A 12,925-nucleotide genomic window follows, 5' to 3' on the forward strand; every position below is an offset into this window, starting at 1 on the left:
CACGCAAGAATATATAATCTTCATTTCAGCCGTACTGCATAGGACAGAAGTCTGGAAAAATACAAGCATAAACTAACTTTTCTTCTTTACCATGTTTTAACGGATATACTTACCACTCACATTCATGTTTCTTATACAGTTCACAACATCACAACTGGCATCTTAAACTAGCAAACTCCTTTAAAGGTACCCTGGGAAGTCAAGTTTGATAGCAGTTTGAGGATGCGTGTAACATATATGAAAAGTCCATGAAGCTTAATCAGTGAGGTTTAAAGGAAATACCGTGTGTAATGGTTTAAGTTACCAAGGGATAAAATTACCATGACTTTTTCTTAGTTTTTTTTTTTTTTTTCCTCTTTGTATTCTCTGGGCTCCTGCCAGAACTTTCCATGGGTCCCTCTCTTAGAGGAACACCCAGCTTAGCTTTCAACAGAAACATTCTATGCTGGATCTTTTTGTTTGGGAGGGGGTGTTCAGCCTTGACATTTCCTTTTAGAGAACCACCTGGTGGGGACCTTGGAGAAACCCTTTCCTGTCATCACATGTCAACCAAGGAATGAGCGCTTCCTGTGGCGACAGGATCGGTGAGGACAGCAAGGGCATGGGGTAACTCATCTGGGGAGAGTAACTCAGGTGAGAGGGAGCAGGTTTGTCTGTCTTTCCGGCTCTTCGAGTTGTAGCACCTTCCACTTGGGTGTCTAATGCCTCTCAGGAGTGGGGAGATGCACCCGTGTATAGTGACCTCTAGTTATGACACAATTTATAAAAATATAAATAACTAAGTGAAAGCTAGGGTCCCTCTCGAGAGGCCACTTGGCGGTCCCCAGAGAACAGGGACGTAAGTCAGGGCTCACCAAGCCTGTTCCTCGGAGCTGATGTCCTTCAGAGTCAATTTTGCCATGAGCTCAGCAAACTAGGAATCGGAGTGTCCATTGTCTATGGTGCAGAGAACACGGCGAGGGAGAATCCGGTACAGGGTGAGACAGAAACTACCAGGTAGGCAATAAACTGTACAAGCATTTTGTGAGAAAGAACAAAACCAGGCGCGTGTGGCCAACTCCGGTCCTCAGAGCCGCGTCTGGGCCTCCGGGATGTAGATTTCAATACTGTCTGCCCTCTCGGTGGCAGAGTTCTGGCGGAATGAGGCGGCTCTCTTGGCTGCCATGAGCCGTCGCCGGGCTTCCTGGCGCTGTCTGTCTGGCAGGTCCAGGGACTTTTCCCTTGTGATGGGGAATTTCCCTTTGGGGGGCTTCTTTGGTATTGGAGGGGGGATCTTCCTTTCTTCCTGAAAAGCATCACAAGTCAGAGGAGGTCAGGGAAGGTCATGGGGAGGTCACAGAAGTAAGTGTTGGGACATCTGAAAATCGATCAGGGGAGGAGGTCTGGGGAAGGTCAGAGGGGAGCTCAAGGGGGAAAGCAGAGGCTGCTGGGGGAGAGGTGAGAGGTCATGGCAAGGTCAGGGGGTCATGGAGAGACATGAGAAAGTCAGAGGGAAGTGGAGGAGAGGTCATTTGAGGTCAAGGGAAAGTCACAAGGGAAGTCAATGGAGGGCCAGATATATCGAGACCTGGATCCCCGCTTCCTCCAAGTTCCCTTGGACTTCCTGCCCCTGTGGACACTGCCCGATTCACCTCCACTGATGCTCAATGGGACAGCTTTATCTTACTGCATTCACCTTTCTAAACCCTCATTTTCAGAGGAGGCTGAGGGCAGTGTCTATGGATAAGAAAATAAACTGCATCTCAGCTCAGATGTCCCCTTAGCTCTGGCATACAGTTCTCCCTCATCTCCACACCCACTGAATCACCTTCCTACCTGGATGTTAGCAAATGTCTTGAGGGAGTGTGGAAGTGGTCACCTGATTTCATGTGGCAGGGATGCATATCCACGAAAATCATCTTATATGGACAGGAACCCCGGGGGTCCCTCAGCTAAATTCTTGATCATGAGCCTAAACCCACATGGACTTTACTGTAAGCACATGTATAATTACACACACACACACACACACACACACACACACACACACACACTCATGCACACAAATATTTCCCTTAGCTTTGATTTTCAAATAATTCATACTCAAAATATATGTATCTCTAGAGAGAGAACTTGGAAAAATGAGAAACACGTACAATGCAGAGAACTTATGACTATTTTATGAAGGCCTCAAACCCTTGGAGAGCATCACTGAAGGCAAATCTGCACCTCTCCTGGACATCAGAAGACTCCCTCCTAAGTAGAGAGCTCTTATCTGAGTTTCCATGTGTTTGGTACAGGAGCCAGGGCAGTGTGTGCCCACAGTGGCCCCTGACTTCAGAAAGGTGAGAATCAGGCTCAGTATTTAAAATCTGTTCCTAAGGCTAGAAGCCATCACCCACCCTGGGCTTCCTGGCGTGGCTCTTAGACTGTTTAGAAATGCAACGTCCACATGAAGCTGTTTGTTTCATCTCTCTCCTTCCTCCTTCTGTAGCTCTGCAATATAGACCTGTGAGAAACACGCATTTCTTGTGATCTCCCTTTACGAGGGGCTTCAGAGCCAGCAGGCTGTAGTGGAAGAACAAGGGAGAGATAGGGACACTGCAGTGCTGGGCACTCTGTCCCTAGAAGCACCTAGAAGGGACAGGCTTTTCTTTAAGGTGTGAACTTGCCCCTCTGCATTGAGCAAGAACACACTTCACAGAAGACTTGGCCCCTGCGGGCTTCCTCTTGCTCTCGGTCCCTCAGGAATGTAAACTTCAGGGGCTGCAGTCTGCATGAGGGCTTCACGTTCATTATTCTATTCCTGTGCTGTCTTCTGGTAGCACGGACTTACTTCTGTGGTCCACATCCCTCCCAGTATCTGCTAGAGGCGTTTGTTCACCGTCCTCGGGGACCTGGAGGCTGGTGTTGAGCCTCGCTAGCCAGCAGCAACACTGTCTGAGGAAGCCCAGGCGGCCAGCGCCCTCACTGACTTTCATCCTAGTCAGTAGCCACCCTTTCTTGCTCATACATTAAGCAGCACCACCCCCCGGACTGTTATGAATCTGTTTGCACTGTAACTTGTTTTTTACTTCATTTTGAGACACAATCTCATGATTTATTTTTGGTCTCCAACTTAACAACCCCACTTTGGCCTTTCAAGTTTTGGGAACTCAGGTGTAGACTGCTGAAAGAACCACATTTACTTAGTGATTGGACGGATGGATGAGGTGTGTGGGTGTACGTACGCCATAGTGCATTTGTGGAGGTCGGAGAGCAATGTGGAGAAATTAGGTCTCCCACCATGTGGCCCTTGGGACTAGCCTCAGAGTGTCAGACTTGGTGGCAAACACCTTTACCCCATTGGGCCATCCCACTGGCCCCATTAGCTGTAACTCAATTTAATGGACTACAGCGGTCTAGAAAATTCAGGCCTTGATTGCTTCTCTAGGGAGCTTGTACGGTGACGCACGCAGTGCTGACTTGGACTGTCTTCCAGGGTTCTCCTGAGATGATGTCAACCATGAAGCAGGGAGCCAAATTCAGGTTTAATGTAAATTTTCAGCCTATTTCAGTCCATAGGAGGACAACACCCTCAGACTGCTCTAAAAGCTTTAAATGCAGTCTTGTCCTCAGCCCCCTACATGTACCAGCGAAATATATTTGGATAGAAGAAGATTGTCATCTTAGCCAGATCTAAGAGTTTACCTGTGGGAGATCGACTAAATACAATCCAAACAGAAGTTGGATGAAAATGAGGCAGGATTTATCCCTGGAGGGAACCAGATTATGGAGGTAGATATTTTCTGGTGTCTCTGGATGTCTGTGTACTGGAGGTATAGCAAGACACCCACTGCTATCCACACACCTAGGATTCCAGTCCTGTCCACTTGTGTATGTGCTTGTAACACCCTGTACACCTGCCATACACACCACACACACACTGGGCACACAGTGCACGCACGCACACACACACACACACACGACACATAGCACACAGGACACACAAAGCACACAACACACAGTACCCTCCACACCACACACACATACACACAACCACACACACAGCATCCTCCACACTCACATTACATACACAAACACAGCATCCCCCACACCACACACACATACACACAACCACACACACACACACACACACCACACAGCACCCACCCCACACACACCACACACAGATACACACCACACACACAACCATATACCACATACAACCACACACACACACAGCACCCAGCCCCCCATACACACCACACACAACTACACACCACACATACACAACCATACACCACACACACCACACACACATACATACCACACACAACCACACACACTACACACACACAGCATCCCCTCCACACCACACACAACCCCACACACACATGCCACACACATACAGACACATCCCCCCACCCCCCAACACACAACCTGATCCTTTATCAGTAACTAAAGTGGAGAAGTCAGCTAGCATCTGGTACTGGAACAGGCACCAGAAGCCTCTAAGCACAGTGCTTGGGACGACCACACCATGTGACTGCGTTACCTTTCTTTCCGGCGACTCTATTATCTTCCAGTCGTTGATCTTCAGCTGGTGCAGCTCATCAAACTTCATGCTGACGTCTTCCACAGACAGCTGCAGCATGTCCCAGTAGCCAGCTAGATCCTGTGATGTTGGTCTTGGCATGGCGCTGGGGTCCTGTGGACACATGGGGGAGTTAGGGAGGCTGCTCTTTCTTCTGTAAGCCACTTAAGGGATCAGACCAGGAGAAGTCCCACTTATTTGAAACAAGGCAGGAGACTCTCCAAGACCCCATATAAGTTAACCTTAGTCCAGGCCCATGCTAGCAGCTTACAAACACATATCCCTTTAATGTTTCAACTTGAAAATCCTGGGGATAGGATGTAGCTCAGTGGTAGGATACTTGCCTAGCATGGACGAATTCTCTGGGTTCCACCCTTCAAATGATTTGCAGCTCAAGAAAGCATTAGAGACATGTGACTTACTCAGAAGGGACAGACTACCTGTGATTAGGCCACAAGGATTGTGGCCATTTATTTTATTGACCTTGTTTTGATGGGTCCCAGCTCTAGTTCTAAGGATCAAGTATGACTTCAAAAGGTAATATGACTTCAGTTTCTTCCCATGGAGAGTCAAGTCAATCTCTTGAATGAACAAGACTCAAGAACACCCCCTTCCACTTAACTCAGCCTGTCCAAGGGGTGCTACTCCACCATCCACAGACAGCGCCTGGGCTTGTTCTCAGTCTAAGAGGAACCTCACTTCTGCACAGTGTATAGTCCAATTGTTCTCACTGTGATAGCCAGGCTCCAATTCTCTGCGTGTTTCCCTTGACTTAGTGTGTGGCTGGCTCATCCTGTAAACTTACACAATCGGACTTTTGTTCGGAAGTGCTTACATTGTTCAGACGTCATCAGGGGTTTAGGTTGAACATTGTTTGATTCACAGTTGATCTAGCTTGAGGCTCACGTGGAAACTATACCAGTTAGGCACCATTGCCTTCTTACAGTTCACAGGCACCCAAATAACAGCCTGTGCCACCAGGGAGGGTCACAGGACAGAAGGTGAACTCACACAACCCTGTCCCTTTCCTCCCAAGTGGGATTCCGAGCTGGCCTCGGCTGTTAGAGCCTGTTCTTACAATGCACCACTAGAGGGCAACGTCTGTCCATACTTCTGCCAAGCTAAAGGCAGTGTAAGCTTCCTTCTAAGATTTCTGTCATGTTCTGCATGAGTGTGTGGGAGTGAGAGCTTATGCTATTGCTACATCCTAAATTGCCCACACCTGCTCAACTGGAAAACACTTGGGAGGGGTCTGTCTTTCCATCGAGTCATTTCTTAGACCTAAGGATGGGCAAACTTCCTAAAATATCTACCACCAGCCGTGGCCCCGGCAACCATGAACCACAGCCTGGAGATCAAATAATAGGGTGTCTTCGGCATATGTCTGCTCACACTGCCCTCAAATGAGGGTTGCAGAGATCCCAAAGAGAACCCAAAAGAAAAGAAGACAGTCGACCAGATCTTTTTTTTTTTCTTTCATTTTTTTTTTTTTTTAACTTGAAAGGCATCAAAGATATCAGGGTGGATCATTTCAAGGCTAAATCAGCTGCATCTGGATTTAATAGGCTCAAGGGTAAGCTTTGTCCTCTGTGCAACACAATCTGGTCACCCTGACTACAACTCAGCACAGCATTCTTTACGATCAAACCATAGTTTGCATAGGCAGTGTGTGGAGTAAGGCAGAGGCACACACAACAGCCAAACATTTATCTAGTTTCATTTTCCAAGGACCCAAAACCTTCCAGATTGCCCTTTAAATGTAGACAAAGCTTCGTGCCAAAGGTGCCACGTTGTAAAGTTAAACGTCCTGATGAACTTTAATGGGCTAGCTGGAAAACGTTAGAGAAAACATTATCCTTAATGACCCCAGTGAAGGTCCTGGATCTGCAGCCTAGAGGCCGCGCCTGCATATGCAGTAGAACATGCTATAAGTGCAGTGTCTCCATGTAAGCTAACAAGCGCGGTCCGGATGCCTGCTGCTTTAGCTGTGGCAAGCCCAGCAGAGCCTTTTGCCTTTATGCAAAATGTTTGGCATTAAATGTCAGGACTGTAAAACTCCCTATAAAAAAACTACAGACATAATTCATGTTTCTCATAGAATTGTGAGTATTGTAGTTCAGAAGAAACCACACAATGTGTGTGTGTGTCCAGTAAATGGGTACATGTGTATGTTGCTATATGAAGATTAGTATGCATGAACATACATGCAGGTATATAAATATACATACATATACACACATATACATGATACACATACATACATGTATTGATAAAAATATATATATATGTGTAGACAGATATAGATACATAAACATATACATATACACAGGTGAGTTTCTCCTCTCTTTGCTAGGAAGACCCAGGATCAATGCTAGCTGCATTCACAAATCTAGCTTGAGACACATTTATTTCTGTCCTCACTATAGGATATACAAAGGCCAAACAACTTCTCAGATTTCTTCTTAATCTCTTCATGTGAATCTTTGCTCAATACCTCTCCCCCCAGTTGATTTTCTTTCCTTGTGACCCGGGCCACCACAGCAATTCATTCCTTACCTCCTCTTTTTAGTTTTTTTTTTCTTAGCAAGTAAAGGAGGTCTACAGTCAGACTCTCCTTCCTTCTGCATGCCCTACTCAACCCCAGCCCCAGCCCCAGCCCCAGCCCCAGCCCCAGCCCCAGCCCCAGCCCCAGCCCCAGCCCCAGCTTCTACCTGGAACCTGGGCTTAAGATATTAGTTGCTAGGGCCTGAATGTAGATAACCAGGGCTAGGTGTGTGAGCTGCAGGTGGGGTGCGTATCCCTAAGGATGTTGGTCCTTGGAGCTATGTGTATGGGTCTCCAGGGTAAGATGTGTGGGCTTCTGAACCTTGGGAATGTTTCCAGGGCCAAGAGTATAAATGCCCTGAGGTAGGGTGTAGGACCCTAAGGCTGAAGTAGGGGTCATCAGGGACAATGTGTGGGGCTCCAGACTTGGGATGTGGGTCTAGGGCTGGGCTATGTGCTCTCCCACCCCTGTGCAGGGGCACTCTGACCAACAAGGAGTGTAATCATCTGAATGAGAATAACCCCCAGTGGCTCCTGTGTGTGAATTCATGGTCCACATTTGGTTGGCCTGCTCAGGAGAGGATTAGGAGGTGCAGCCTTGCTGGCAGAGGTGTGTCACTGGGGTATAGCTATTACCATCCATGGGTAGCCCTTTCTCTTCCTGGGGGCCATGACTCAGTGTGTAAGCTTTTAGCTACTGCTCCAGTGCCAAGCCTGCCTGCTGCCATGCTTGGTGCCTGTGCCATGACGGTCATGGACACACTCACTCCCTGACGCTGTTCGTTCCTAATAAACTTGTTCTTTTATAAGTTGCCTCAGTCACGGCAACCGAAAAGTAGCAGAAAGATTCTGTGACCACGCGTGCTGCGAACACCTCGGCATTTATGGGCTACCACGCCACTTACCATGTTCTGCTGACAAAGCCAGTAAAACTGCTGGAACTTCTGAGACATGAGCAGCTGGGCGCTTCCCACGGCACTCCTGATCTTCCCTAGAACTGGGGGACACAGGGAAGATTAAGACCCAGGTGGTCATAACAAAGCAAGAACGTCGGGCGTCCAGCGAGCTGGGACCAGAACTTCCTTCCACCCGTGCCTTTTAAAACACTAGGGAGCTTAGTGTGGACCATGCTGAAGGCATCCATCAGCTGACATTCCTATTCCTTCCCAGCCCATGAGGATACACAAAGACAACCGAATGCTAGCTACAAGGGTCTTACCACTGGGTACTGTGGCTGAGTTAGCTCCACGAGATGATGCTCACTACAAAATCTTCTTATTTTGGGTCCTGAGTTTATTTAGCTTTGGTATTCAGGTGATTTGAGTTGGGACTCCAGAAGACGACACTGACTAATGGTAACTCCTCAGTTTTGAGAAAAATACATTGCTACCAGTCATCTCAGTGAATTCAGTTAAGTACCAGAGAGCTGAGGGTAGCTATCTCATGGCAATAGCATAACTCAGAGAGGATACATAGGAGGTAGTCACACAGGAAGGTCACAGTGTGTCTCGGAATCAGCCAAAGAGTCACGAGCCACACCATGGGCCAGACTCACCTGTTTTTTAAACCCCCCTGTGAGGTTAATGTCACCTGAGCAAGCCTTACTCAAGGTTCCTCCACAAAGTACTCCCAATCCTCAGTGGCTTTATTTGGTAAGCCAAATATTAAAATTAAAAATAGCAAAGAATATGTTTTTATCCACAGAAAGGACTTAACACACAGCGACAGCTTCTAGATTTAGACTCTGGGAAAGTGGAAGACTTTGTCTAGAAATATATAAAGAAAAAGCTCCACCTATTGCTCCAAGAAGCCCTTGAGCCTCCTCTTTGTCCCTTCTGTGCTTTCCTGTGATTGCAGCAGCATTCTGAAAACAGTTGCTTTGTGGATCCCCCTCACATATGCCTCAGAACCTCTGGGCATCACTGGGGACCTTTCTTCCTGCTGGATGCTTTATCTGTGCCTAGCTTCCCTTACCAGCTCCAGCTCACGTGTCACCCCCAGAACACCAACAGTGTGGTTATCTAGGCTCCTCCATCTTGTTGTTACTGGACTGCCAGCCTTAGTTGCCTGTGAGTTTCTCTTTCAGCCCATGTCAGGTTCTTGAAACAAATCATTGCTGGTTTGCTGGTGGGATCTATTCTCCCAGGCTTTTCTGGTTAGTACCTGTCTGCTGGGTGCTCGGTTTGAGGAAAGCAGCCAAGGACAGGGAGGGACAAGTATCCTGGAATTGTATCCCACAGAAGACAGAGGCAAGAAACCTATTGCTTTGCTTTGGAGAGCTGTGCATTTCAACTGGCTACTCCCACACTTAAGGTTTTATCCAGCAATGTCAAAGAGCTTTCTGATCAGCAGAGGACCCATAAGCAGGAAGTATGGTAGTCCATGGTGCTTTGTACCAACCCAACCCAACAACCATCCCCAGGGGATGATGCTGAGATTTAGAGAAATGCACTGCACTTGGTTCCTGTAGCTTTCCTCCTTGATGGCCAACTCCTCAAAGACCAGTCATGGCTACAGCTAGTCCCGGGGCTAGTTCTTTGAGGGCTGAGGATGCATTCAGCTGAAAAGTCCATTGTTGGCATCAAGCGAGGAATGGGTTTGAGCTCCAGGAATGCAAAGACTAAAAGAAGTGTTCTATGTGCACCAGAAGCTGGCATCACAAGTTTTGGACTGACAGGCCAGCTGCGTCTGCTTCCATGCTTTTCCTTGGCCTGACTTGAGGGAAAGAAAAAACAGAGAACTCTGACAAGTGTGATAAGACCATGGAAGACAGCACTGCAGAAAAAGTTATCTGGTAAGAAGGAAGTTTAAGATTTGGTGACTCAGAGGTCAGTCACAGGGTCACGTGTAGAATGTTTGAAGCCAGGGTAACTGTTCCCCCATTGAATATCATGGGCTCCTAAAGTGATTAAACATTCTTATTTGGGCTTACCTTCCTTTCTTCCTCCCTCCCTCCCTTCCTTTCTTGCTTTCTTTTCCTTTCTTCCTTCTTTTCTCCATCCCTCCCTCCCCTTCCCTCCCTCCCTTCCTTTCTTTTTCTTTCTTTCCTCCTTCCAATCTTTTTTCTTTCTTCCTCTCTTCTTCCTTTTTTGGAGATTTTTTTATTCTCTAAAATTTGACCATGGAAAATTACATGTTTGGGAAAGATTAGAGAGAAAAGTATGGTACAAACTCCTGTGTCCCTTAAAGTGAACACTTGAGGCTGAGAGTGACTGTACACACTCGGAAAGCATGTTTTAGCCAAGCAGTGGGCAAGTGAGACTACACTGGTTTCCTATCAGCCACAGGAGAATGGAAGGTTACAGGTCTTGATATGATGGTCTCCGTCAGATGGAGACAGGAAGAAAGGAGAAGGGCGAAGGGTCGGATGCGGAGGCCCTTGGAGGTGGGTCAGGCCCAACAGCCCTTTTTAGAAATGGTTAGGGAAGGGTGTTTGAATTGGTGGTGAATTTCAGATTGCTCTGGATTTGGGGATATTTGCTTACACATGAGGCATCGGGAGATGGGACCTAAGTTTAACCACCAGATTCCCGGATGTTTCATTGCACTCTTTACACATGGCCTGCAGCTGCTTCCTACGCCGTATGGCCACTCACACAGAGTTTTCTACTTGCCCAATACTTCCGCTGCACAAGGAATTTTGGCTTTCAGATTTGAGTTCAGGTGTGCTATGAAGGGGGTAGGGAAAGATGCAGGGACAGAGAGGTGTAGGTGCCCTGGACTTGGAACAGAGTCGCAAAGAGGAGCAAGCATCACATGATCCTTCATTCCTACCGGAAGCCCTACAGGAACATTATCAACAACAGTCTAGGTGTCTAGAAGATGAATACTCAGTTTCTGGAAGGTGGAATATTTGTTTCATTGTATCTTGTAACACAAGTGATTGATAATATTCAAAAGGGCCCATTTTAATTAAACTGTTACTATGAAATTACAGAAGCCATGAATGAATATATTTGTTTTACTTTTACTAACTTTGTTGCTTTAAATTGTAACACAAAACCCATGTGTTCTATAAAACTTGAAGTTTAAACATCTAATCTTTTTATTACTCTTAAAATGGGAATCTGCTGAAGTTTCCACAAAAGACTTCAATTTATAATCTTTAGCACAATGGTATACGACAACTCTTGGTATGGATTAATGAGGTGCAGTCATTGTCACAGGTCTAAATTAAGCAGTGCCAGGGAGATAAAGCATACCGGAGTGAGGCTAACGAGCAGCTGCTAATGGCAGGTGAACTTGGCCACTTAGTGAATGGGACTGATCCTATCTGAGACCTATATTGTAAATAGCTCCCCGTAATTGCAGGGAATTTGAAGTGAAAATTCAATTTGTTCTTTACCATTATACTTGCATAATTTTGTCACAGTTTCAACAGTGTCCTCTTAAGAGACGTAGATAAGGACGGGTACTCAGCAGAATGCAAAATTTCAAAGAACCTGATATAACCCTGGCCTTTGGTGGACAAAAGAAAAAAAATGGATTAGCTGCTTTGGCTCTGGATTTATTTTTCACATGTCTGGTCTGATTTCTAAGTCTATGAAAATTTGCTACGAAATCCCAGCAACATTCCAAAACTTGAAGTGGACTTTTATAGAATTTGCATAGTTTAAAAGGGCTGTTTGGTACTGACAGCCTCTCTTGGAATTCCATGATTATTAATTTTACAGCACCAGAGGTGGGCAAACATTTTCCTTCAGGCCCTCGGCCTGTCTATTTCCAGCTTCTTCTAGGTTGTGAGCACACAATTTAGTTGCTTGGCTCCTCACAGGCTTTTCTCATACTCTCAGTAAGACTCTGGCCAGCTCATGACATTGCCAATCTTGACCCCAAACTGGGTACACCCTCTGGCTCGGCTCCTGTCAGAAGTCCACAGGCAATGGGTAGATATCAGCTTACATGGGACCATGCAGTATGCATGTTGTATACATGCACAGTCCCTTCCATACTGAATGCTGCTGTCTGTGCACCAGAATCTGGTTTGCACAGAGGCAGGACATCATTGCTTCTACTCTTGTGCCTGTTTTCTTCTCCCTCTGCTATGGAATCCTGGCCAAATAGAGATGAGGGCAGTGTCTCTTCAGCTTTGTGCTCCGTAACTATGTGCTGTAGCTGGGCATTCCCATCCACAGGCAACTATCACCCCTCATGCAATATGAGCTGGGAGATCGCATGCCTGGCACCAGATCCCCTCTCCTATTACGTGACTTGTGACCCTGATGGTTATTTGTCCTGACTGAGAAAGGGGATCTGGGATGTCTGATCTCTGAAGGTCTCTTTGACTGCTTGAGCTCTCGGCATCCAATTGGGGAATGTTCAAGTGAGCAGATGTCTGTAGACAAGGAACCCAAAACCCATCACAAGATCTGGCTGTACATGTGCTCCTGTGTCTTGAGATACCCCAGCTCCATACGGTCATGATGGATTAGGACGTTTTTGTTTGTTTCAAATGACTTAGTAAAGTTTTGGTTTCATTTTACATCCTTACTCATATGACTTAGTTAATATGACAATTGCCAAACTATGGTTTTGCAGGAGTTTCCATTATGTCTTAAATATTTCCCTTTTTGTATTGAAAGTGAGAGGCCAGCACAGTAGGCTGTAACCCAAATTGGCTCAGGCTAGCCTTTATTAGCCACACACCACTGAATAAATCTAGATCCATTCAATCAGTTCAGTGAACTATGATTACAAAATTATAGTTGGGGCAGAATTATTTCATGCAATGGAAATTTCAATATTCAGAGTGCAGAGTTTTGGCTTAATAAGCCATTTAATTTAATCTTAATTTTAAAAGTGTGAGGACCAATGACTGTTGCTAAA

The 12,925-nt window shown here is 46.3% G+C and overlaps 1 protein-coding gene across 1 annotated transcript in view; it reads right to left on the reverse strand.

The window, feature by feature from the left end:
* Positions 1 to 1,066: 1,066 nt before the first annotated feature.
* The window catches only part of DLGAP2 (DLG associated protein 2), a gene marked incomplete at its 3' end in the record, with an annotated part of 362,472 nt that continues 350,613 nt past the window's right edge, over positions 1,067 to 12,925 (reverse strand). Inside the window, exons 12-14 of the mRNA XM_080928375.1 lie at positions 8,005 to 8,096; positions 4,517 to 4,669; positions 1,067 to 1,285 (exon numbers count right to left, since the gene is read on the reverse strand). Of these exons, the coding sequence (XP_080784501.1) occupies positions 1,067 to 1,285; positions 4,517 to 4,669; positions 8,005 to 8,096 (464 nt within the window). The remainder of the gene's footprint in view (positions 1,286 to 4,516; positions 4,670 to 8,004; positions 8,097 to 12,925) is intronic.

The sequence above is a fragment of the Micromys minutus genome (genome assembly GCF_963924665.1).
Source record: "Micromys minutus genome assembly, chromosome: 14".
In the NCBI taxonomy this organism is placed as follows: Eukaryota; Metazoa; Chordata; class Mammalia; order Rodentia; family Muridae; genus Micromys; species Micromys minutus.